The sequence below is a fragment of the Corvus kubaryi genome, unplaced genomic scaffold, assembly GCF_017639235.1.
Source record: "Corvus kubaryi isolate FWS band 111438036 unplaced genomic scaffold, C.kubaryi_AGA036_p1.0 split1-131, whole genome shotgun sequence".
Taxonomy (NCBI): Eukaryota; Metazoa; Chordata; class Aves; order Passeriformes; family Corvidae; genus Corvus; species Corvus kubaryi.
The window spans coordinates 2,302,289-2,312,532 of record NW_024582073.1 but is presented as its reverse complement, the minus strand read 5'-3'; the positions used below and the strand labels follow the sequence as shown (position 1 = coordinate 2,312,532).

The 10,244-nt window shown below is 42.3% G+C and overlaps 1 protein-coding gene across 1 annotated transcript; it reads right to left on the bottom strand.

The window, feature by feature from the left end:
- Positions 1-260: 260 nt before the first annotated feature.
- FGF20 (fibroblast growth factor 20) lies at positions 261-4,948 on the bottom strand. The gene is made up of 3 exons (XM_042053325.1): positions 4,332-4,948; positions 1,990-2,093; positions 261-1,354 (listed from the first exon to the last, which is right to left on the bottom strand). The coding sequence occupies exons 1-3, from the start codon at positions 4,855-4,857 to the stop codon at positions 1,109-1,111; spliced, it is 876 nt and encodes a 291-aa protein (XP_041909259.1). The 5' UTR covers positions 4,858-4,948; the 3' UTR covers positions 261-1,108.
- Positions 4,949-10,244: the final 5,296 nt, after the last annotated feature.

Here is a 10,244-nt window from a genome sequence, read left to right as displayed (position 1 = left end):
AAACATCTTATATAGTGAGGAGACTACTACATGAAAATTTTACAGAGAATAGTTATTTGTGTGTTAGTAAAGACAGTACGAATCCTTTGGCCAAAAACCATCAAGCATGTTGTGATTTGAATCAAGATTTCAAGAGTTAATATTACTTTCTCTGTCAAGGTAACTGCAATACATTCTTCACAATTGTTGCAGGTTTGAAATGTTGCACATAGTGTGCTAAGAAACTCTCAGTTTAAAAATAACAGTAAACCAAAGAAAGTGAAGTTACTTTTAATTCCCTTTTTAAATGTGCATTTGAATTTAATACAATCTGCAAGGCACTCTCATAAGTAAAAAAAAATTAAACATTCTTTTCCAAATAAGGGCAGTTACAAGGCAATGGTATGCACACAAAATATAACCTTATCTGTAACTGATAAACAATGAAACATGAATGTTCAGGTTTTGGATGCATTGCAAGGTAATGTCATTTTTGTATCATGACACTACTCAGGGTAAATATTGGCACTGTAAATGATTTCTCATTGGGGTTAGGAACTTGTATTCTCTTCATATTCCAGTAAAAAATAAACTCTTTAATAAATAAATATATAAAATAAATATATGCTATCCAGAGATGTATAAATAGGTCCATCCTGAAGAAAAGTTCCAGCTTTGACTACGATGTATCAACATCTAACGTCCATCACTAAAGTGGAGCCAGTAAAACTTCACATACAGTTCTCAGGATTTATTACTATTTTACAGTCCATTTCTTTCGATTTCTTCCAGCCATAATCTCATCCATATGATGTAGATGGTTCCTTGCTAATCTACAGGCCACAGGTCATCCAGACAGAATTGCCAGGAGTTCATTATGCTTTAAGAAGTCCCACTTCCCCCTGGTGATTGGCTACCAAACCATGCAGCAAGTCTTGAGGAGGCTGGTCCATGCTCAGCTTTAAGGCTTTGTCTCCTAAATCCAGTGGTTAGAAAACAGAGGCTTGCCTGTCACCAAGTAGGTTCTTCACATCCAGCATCCTGACCTCTGCGGTTCCTCATGCTGGCATCGCCATGAAAGCATGGCCAACAGCTCCAGTTTGCTTTTTTGCCAAAGCTGCCTCTTTCCTCAGCTGTATCCTAACACATCTTTGTACAGTTCTGGAACTCTTTCAGGATCCACAGGCCGGGGCAAGAAATGTGTGAATTTCTGGTGTCTTTTGGATCTTGCCCCATCTCTGGGAGTACCGTCTTTGTTAAGTGCTACAAAGTACCTCCGCCCTGAATCTCCGTGTTTGTACACATTGGATGAGTAAGTGTTGTACCAGTTTTCCTCAAATTGTTCCCTGAAGATGCACTCAGAAGTTAGTTTCTCCTACAGAAGGAAAGAGAAAAGAAAAATAAGTTAAGCTGTCACTAGATATTTGAAGACATGAAAAGATATGATATAAATAAACAAAATACTTTAGGCTTTGTGTAGCCTTACTGTTCATTTAAATGTCAACAAACCAAACCCAAGAAGAGTATGTAGACCTGACATACAGGAGTATATTCTGTAATTCTGACTTACAGGAATTATATTATGTAGAGTTCTGTCTTGGGGTATCTACTGTTCTAGAAATGAGAGTTGGTAGAGGGACTCTATCAACATCAGATGCAACATAACAGAGCAGGAAGGTATTTCCATATCTCACATTTTAAACTGGAATGACCACAACCGCATTCACATGACCACAACAATGTGGAGAAACAGAATATTTTATCTCAAGATGTTTTAAAGCTTGAAAGAAGAGTAGGGCTGGTATTACCCCAACAGCATTGTAAAAATCAATTCTATTTTGTTGAAGTATCTAGGGCTGTACTGTGTACTTCAAAAATACATCACATATTTCAACAGGAAAAGATGTTAGTGTTTTGAAAGCTGAGATGAACTTCTTGAAGGGTTTGCATAGTGTTAGGAAGCAAATCAAAACCTAAAGATGTACGAGCTGATATGAAAGTGGTACTTACAGAGCCATAGAGTTCTCCCTTCTCATTCATTCCAAGGTAAAGGCCACTGTCCACACCTCTAATACTGACCAGTCCCACTGCCACACTGATGAATTCAAGGATACCTGAAAAAACAAATATTGCTTTAATTAATTTTGTAACCATACAACACATAGCATCCAAAAACTCAGTTGAAAACAAGTAGAAAATGTACATATTATAGTAAATGTGGCCTAGTTTCTCTGAAATGTCAAATACTATGTAAAAATGTACACAATGATCACAGGAAAGCAGTCTGAGAAGCCTCATGTAGGAACATGAATCCTACATCATTTAACAGACTTTTTTTTTAAATGTTGAATGTGAAAGGATTTTATTCAGCACTGAGGCTAAAGCCATCACTACTCTGCTGTTGCAGTCTTTAATGATTGTACACTATTTGCTAAACTGCCTACTCAAATACTGGAAGATATGTTTGAATTGCCTGAAAATATACTTTACAACTTCTACAGAGTTATCTTAAAAAAACACATCCATTATTAGGTCATTTGAATGGAAATCAAAGTACAGATGGGAATTTTATATAACAGAATCTACCCACAGAAAAAGAAAAGTATTTGCCAGACATCTTATCTAGCCCACACCTCTTGACACAACTTGCTGTCTTTACTGCAGGCTTTTAAAGTGCATGAAATATGCTGCTTTTTTTTGCTACTGTTTGGATTATAACATAATATTATTTATATTGCATTTGCCCAAAAATGTAATATATATTAATAAATTGTTTGAGAGATGAGGTACCATTTGAAGAGTGAATTTGGCAAAGCTAAGCCAACGTACTTAACCAATTGATATGCACAGATTACAGCACACACAAAACATGAAAGAAAGGGAACGTGTGAACTGGCTTTTTGGAAGTTGTTAACAATGTAAACAAAGCCTCAAAAAGAAGTGCCAGAATCATATCTAAGATATTGCTGTTCAGTAGCAAAACCACAAAACATTAAAAAAAAACCCTGAATCTAAGGTAAGTAGTTTTAAATAGTGCAGCCGATTATGACTTTTTGTCTGCTTACTATTTATGATTTCAGGACAATTTTCACTCTCAGACAGATGGACTATCTGGACTATACACTAATTTAGAACGTTTTCAATTTTAATTGAGATTTGGCAGGTTTCTTAGTTGTATTAAACAGCAAAGAAAATAAATCCTTTACAAAGAGTAAGCATTAAAAACTGTATTACACATAAATCATCCTAGTTTTCCAGTTCATAAAGCACAGAGTCCCATAAAAGAGTTGGAGGTATTTTGTCTTTCTGATATCATTTTCAAAGCCACCCTTTTCCAAAAGCATAATAAGCAGGTGATACAACCCACAAAGAAACCACATCAGACAAACCTGCCAAGAGTTGTGGTAGAGTAAAGGTAGTACAATTCTAAAAAGCCCAGTAAATGTTAGATCTACAGTTAATTTGATTTTCCTCTTAAAGCAAGGATTTATTTCATGTTTACATGCTGTAGGAAATCTTCCTTCTGAGAAGAACTATCTGACTACTGCTCTTCTACTTCTTAAAACATCCATATGTTATAAAAGCAATTAAGAGCCATTCCAGCAGAATGTTTTGACTATGGGGAGGATGATAGGAAGCTCTTTAACCACCTTTTTACAACTGCTAAATCAATACACACCAAAACTCACATGTAGTTGACAACAGCAGGTTTGTTCGGATCTCCAGCTTCTACAGCTACTATCTAGGATTTACTCTCATATCACAGGAAACATTTACATTTTGGGGCTGTCTGCACCTCCTTTGGGTTTATTGACAGAGAAAGCTGGCTGTGAAGCATTTTAAGCATTTGATCAAAGAGGCATTTTAGGCTCCTCTGGTCCAGCTTTATATCCTGTGAAGCAAAGCAGTCTAATGCAGCCTAAGGATCAGCATGCCCAAGTTTCGGACCCTTAGTGTTTCACAGAGACTCGAGAAGCTCCGATACCAATAGCGAATACAAAAAGGATCAGTCTGACTTCCGACCATTCCCACTAAACCTATCAGTGTATGCATGTGCTTACAGACCCCCAGGACAGGCTGAGCAACGCCTATCTCCTGACTCACCTGGGATGCACAGCCCTCCCTCTCTACCCTGCCCTGGTGCAGACCCCAAGGTCTAACGCCGGAGGGTGAAGCCTTTCGGTTCTGAGGGCTCATTCACCTGCCTCAGCATCACCAGCATCCCACCTCCCTCCCAAGAGCACGACTGCTCCCGCCCAGGTACACAGAGAAGCGCATACACACACAAACCCCCACACCCGCACACGCGTTTGGGAGCGCGCACACACGGGGGCCGTGCCGCAGCCGCCTACCGAAGAGGCTGTGGTCCTGGCGGGTGCCGCGCACGCTGCCGTCGGGCAGGATCTGCAGGTGGAAGCCGGTGCGGCAGTACAGCTGCCGCCGCCGCAGGATGCCCTGCAAGTGCGCCAGGTCCGCCGCTGCCGCCGCCGCCGGGGCGCGGCGGTCCCCCCGCTCCGCCGGGGCGCGGCGGTCCCCGAGCAGCGCCGGGCGCTCCCCGGCGGGCGGCAGCAAGAAGTGGGTACCCACGGGCTGCCCCAGGCCGTCCAGGCCGCCCAGGAAGCCGCCCACCTCGGCCAGCGGAGCCATGCGGGCGCGGGGCGAGCGGGCTAGGGCGCGGCGGCGGCGGAGAGCGGCTGCCGGCCTCTCCCGGTGGGCATGTGGGGGTGCGCGGCGGAGCCCCAAGCATGGGGAGCCGGCGGGGCCGAGCGGAGCGGAACCGAGCCGTGCCGTGCTGATCCGAGCCGGTGTGAGCCAGGCGGCGAGGTGCTGTTCATCAGCCCCGCGTGTGTGTATATATATACGGCGGTCCCCTGACATATGCTAATGAAGCCGCTGCGGGGAGGCCGCGTTTGAAATTGTAAACCGGCTCCCCCTCTGCTCGCACCTTCCTCTGATCTGCGGCGACGGCGGGGAGGGGGCTCCGGGCGCGCCCCCCGCGCGCAGCCGGGCGCGCACACGCGCGGCGGGGGCGGGGGCGCGGGCGCGGCCCCTGCGCGGAGCGGAGCGGAGCGGGCAGCGGGGGACGGGCGGGAGCTGTCGGAGCATTACATGGACAGGTGCAAGGAGAGGCAGGAGGGAAGAAGGAGAAAGGGCGTTACCTGAGGGTTAGACCTGCCCAGACACACATGAAAGAAAAACCCAAAGATCTGACAGTTTTACTCCCTGTTTCTAAAACGCTAATAAAATGTACATGCATTACGCTTCGCTTTTATCGCTTCAACTACAAGGAGGGGAATTTCTAAAGAAATTGGCATAGTCAGGGAGGTGCTTTCCCCTCTGCAAATTCTCCCTCGCATTTAATTTATCATTAATGTGACACGAAACTGATCTATAGTATTTGGGTATTGACAGGAGGTCTTATAAACATAAATGGGCAGCCCCATCATTTGAGGTAAATATTTTCAAAACTTGCAGAGAAGAAGAAAGAAAGATTCAGAGTTGGCTCATCTAATCCATCTTCTTTGGGGTTTTTCATTAGGCTCGTAGCCAAGATCTGTAAGCATCATAAATTAGCAATATCATCTACTGAAAGATCCCTGCTGTATTTCTACAGTGTTTTGAATCAATTTGGGCCTTTGTTGTCCTGTTCCAAATGAGCATATGCACTTTCTTCATTCCCAGAGTAGAATGGTTCACACATGAAAATATATTTTGGTAGAACATATATTCAGTCATTATCACAAATGGTAAAACAACTCTACATTAAATCTAAGAGCTTGACTTTTGCCATCTTTCCTGCATTTTCTGTAAAGTCTAATGAATTTTAGGGCTTAAATGGCATGACCTATCTTAGCATCTAAGATATGCAATTCTTTGCCAATGTTAAAACATGGTATTAGAGTATAATATGTAAAGATCTTTCATAGTTAATTCTTTCAAAAGTTCAAGTGAATCAGTTGGTGGTTTAAGATTTCATTTAAACAAAAAAGGTGCAGAGAATCATGAGAGATTAGTTCTCCCGTCTTGCTTCATGGTCTTTTCAGTCACAGTCTAAATCTGAGAGATCAAATGGATTTGACTGCTTACCTTTATTTGCTATGGAGAGTATAGGGCTAATTAATTGGCAGGTGCTTTAAAGCAGGTAATGTGACACCTTTTCATCATTGCAGTCCTAAGTACTGCCCCTGTGTGCACCTGAATTATAAAAAGGCTGCTTTAAAGCAAGTGATTTACTGTGGAGGGATTTAAAACTGAAAAAATTAATGCTAAATACAATGATCAGATAAATCACCTCAGAGGCGAGCACAAGCAGACCTGTTCTGAAGGCAGTTACAGATAGATGTTATATTATTTTACCTTTCAGATAACAGGAGTCTGTCATGTGGTGGGACCCAAAAATCCACCATAATCGAGATTTCAAAGCACATCTGTGTAAACATTATCACATCAGTGTAAAACATCAACCAATGAGCTTTCTCTTTGAAGCAAATCTACTTAATTGTAGTGCTAAATCAAAGAAATAGATCAAAGTTAAATAATCTATATGGCACCTATTTCTCAAATAGCCTGTTCACTGATTACTCAAATACACCAAAAACGTTTGAAACAAACATCAAGTATTTTTATTGACATGACTGGCAGGTCAAGATCAAACTGTTCATCACAGCTGTTAAGTTGCAGGACATGCACCAGGATGGTACAGTTAAATGGAGGAGGTATATTTTTCTAAGCCTAAAGGTGCTCCCATACAGATACTGTTCCTGGGTTCAAGCAGTACCCTCGAGTCCTACCAATGGTAGAGATATCTTCGGTTCAGATAACATCACTGTCTCCCGTGGAGAAGGGTTGGGGTTATTCTGAAGAAAAAAATAATCTTCAGCCATCACACACTGAAAGACCCTTATGGCTAAATCTTTCCTGTTATATAATGGAAACATTTAAAGTAGAGTGGACTATATAACACTGATCTTTTCCGAGTGGAGTCTTTAATGTCTGGGAACTAAACCGGTTATGCTGTTTTATAAAGTACCAGAAAAGAAACAAAAAGATAAGATTTTTTGTGTGTGTTTGCACTAGTCATGTGACAGGAAAAGATAACACTAAAGATTTTTTTGCACCTTCTGAAACTATACCATGGGAAGTTAAATAATTTGAAGAGTGTTTTTACAAGAGTACATAATTTAACTTAAAGTATACAGTACAATCTAATCAATTCTACATATACTTCCTAGAGACGGCACTTTCAGTGTCATTGAACAAATATATATGTGGTCAAGTTTTTATTTCCATAGCAAGTAGTTAGGACTTCTGTACACAATATAGTTACTGTATATTTCCTAAGAATAGCATGTTGTCATAAGCAAAACCTAGTGGCTACCAAGGGAGTGGAGAATGTAATGGACTGCAATCTTTCATAGGTAGTCTGTATATATATGGAGAGACAGATCAATCTATATATCCATAAAACTCCTGTTAGCTATAAAACTTTAGGCCCTGCAATTTATTGCACCTTTGTTAACTTTAGAACTCCCTTACAACAGTAATGTGCCAGCCATAAATTTTTAATTATATAATAAAATATTGGAAAGGAATGGTTCATGAATACATGAGGAAGCAAACACTTTGTGGAACAAAAACCACTGACTAGCACCTGAAGGGTTATGTCCACCTGGAGATACCTGTGTATCATGGCCAGTTCCAGATTCTTCCTAGATTTGGACACAAAAATATGGTTTGTTGCTTTCAGGAAGGCAAGAGGAACATGCACAAGTTACAATGAATGCCTTTCTGAGTGCTGCAAGTCTGAGTGAAAAATGGTGTATTCTTGTGCAGAATTTACTAGAAAGAAAAGAACTTTTCCAAGGCTCCATATACAAATTAGGCTATAATCTGATGATGTAAAGCCTTTACAATGCAATACATGCAGATTTTAAAAACATTGGCAGCTTTCTCTTCTGAACAGATACAGTAGCAGGCATGTATGCATGTATACATACATGTGTATTTATATTTAACTATTTAAGAATACTCAGATGAGGGAAGAGCAATGATGATTTTTTTTTTCTGTGGGAAGGAGGTTCTACATTTCTCACACCTTCATGCTTTGTTTTATTTCTTTAATTGAAGACAGAAATTCACAGGGCTTTTTAAGATTCATGATTTTACTGTCCATGTTTTTGTGGACACACATTAATAAACCCCTATATTTGGAGAATGGGACAGAGAAGCTATTGCAGTGAGCACACATTTACATGGCCACATCCAGTGAGAATCCACATATCAATATTCAAATGCGTCATTTGGCAGCTTTTTTATCAGTCCTGTAAGTGAATCATTGCATTAAAACAACCTTTATTTATTTAAATTACATGCTTTCTGAATCTGTGCATACAAGATGTTCAGACAGCTAATGGTTTTTGACTTGCTGCACAAATAAATTTTGCTCTTGTTCCTAAGCAAACACCTCACCAGGGGAGTTCTGCCTAAAATTAGCTGGGTGTAAGTAGTTACAGAGGTGAATTGGATTTTTGAAGTGAAAGAAATTTTAGCCTAAAAGTGTTATTGAAAAGTCAGTAAATCGTGGCTAACTAATTTCAGGAAAACAGTGTGAACAGGGAGATAACTCATGGCTCATGACTACAGTTCAGGTGACTGATGAGCTCTTAACATGTTTATTTTGGGACACCACCCTGACCAAAAGTAGTTTCTCTTCCAGTCAAACCGAAAAGGTAGACTATTTGAAAAAGGTAATTGTATTGGTGAATGATGTCTCCTAATGAAGCAGCTAGAACTGAGAAGATCCAAGAGCCACATTCTGCAAAATTTTCCAGACTGGATGCTTAGTCATGTACTTGGAAGTACTCGTGTTTCAGTCATGCCAAGCATCAGAAACTATTATTGCCTTGACTCCTAAATACTGGTCTCCATATTGGCCTTTAGTCACTCAGGACAGAGATGTAACTCAGATTTGCAGACAAGGATTTTGCCTGGGAGCCATACATGTAATGTATTTATAAAATAAAGCAGTAGATATAAAAAAATAACAAAAATAGTTTTTGACAGATGGGAGTAATGAAGTCAAGGGAATTACTTGAGAAATGAATTGGCTTACAGTATTCTCAAATATTGAAAGAAATGCAGGAAATCTATCATTCAGCCCAGATACCTGCCTTTCTGCAATAGCTCTGAGGTAACTCAACCTTGGCCACGTTTGCAGTTGCATGATCTGACAGACTGTCAATTGACAAACATAGCCACACTTCTTTCTTGACACATATCATAACCACTGAAATGTTTCTTAGGAACTGAAAATGCATGAGAATGTCTTAAAAGGCATTAAAACAATTTATCATTTGTGTATTTGCTGAAATCTTGTTCATTGTAATATAAAAAGTCATTAGAGATTTGGGGGGGTGGGGGGACGGCAATGATAACTGGCTGAAACTTGGGGAAAAGGTACTCATGTAAAGAAGAAAAAGACTGAGACTGTACCACTGCACAAAATGCCCTAAGGTGTGCCGTGTCTGGAAATGTTTGTATGCAGTTTATGTAAAGTTTCAAGGTAATGTAGACGGTGATGCAGGTTATACCACGCAAGAATGCCCTAACATGAAATGCCTGACACGATGTATTGCCCATCAGCACCAAGCAGGGACAAAAGACCATGCTCATCTTTCACAACTGGTCTTTTAACTAGTACTTGGTTATGCTAAGGAGGCTACCTGTCGCCAAGAATATTTATCGGAGGAGAGGCTGCTGACACGGCAAGGACATCACGGCATCGTGCGGCACACACCCCCGGGAACAAGGTCATGCACTGACGGGGTAAGGCTCTGGAGCACGATGCTGAACACGCGCGGCACCCTCCGTGCGCGCAGAACTGCAGCGAGGCCCACGCACGGCTCTGCCCCGCTCACGGCAGTTCCCACGCATCACCCTGCCAGGCACTCTGGCTTGAACTGCGCGGACCCAGGTCCGTGCCGGTTCCTCGTGTTTGGTCTGGCCACCTCGCATCTCCGCTGCCGTGGCCGCGCCGCGCCGCCGGCACAGCACATCCCGCTGCCTGCCGCTGCCTGTCCCGAGGGCCGGGAGCTGCGCCCGCGGGCGGGCCGGCGGCGGCGCGGGGCGGGGCGGGAACTGCAGGGCCCGCTCGGTTCCCCACCCCTTCCCCGCTTCTCGCGAGGCTTCTGCCGGCACCGGGGGCTCGGTGCGCCGGGCGCTGGGGCGGAGCGGGGCCATGGCCGCCCTGCGCTCCCCCCTGCGCT

Bases quoted from the DNA above. Each gene is read 5' to 3' on its own strand.
- FGF20 (XM_042053325.1), bottom strand. From the start codon at position 4,857: ATGTCAGGGGACCGCCGTATATATATACACACACGCGGGGCTGATGAA. The intron at 2,094-4,331 runs GTAGGCGGCTGC...TTGTTTTTTCAG, and splicing joins CCAGGACCACAGCCTCTTCG to GTATCCTTGAATTCATCAGT. The intron at 1,355-1,989 runs GTAAGTACCACT...TTCCTTCTGTAG, and splicing joins AGGGAGAACTCTATGGCTCT to GAGAAACTAACTTCTGAGTG.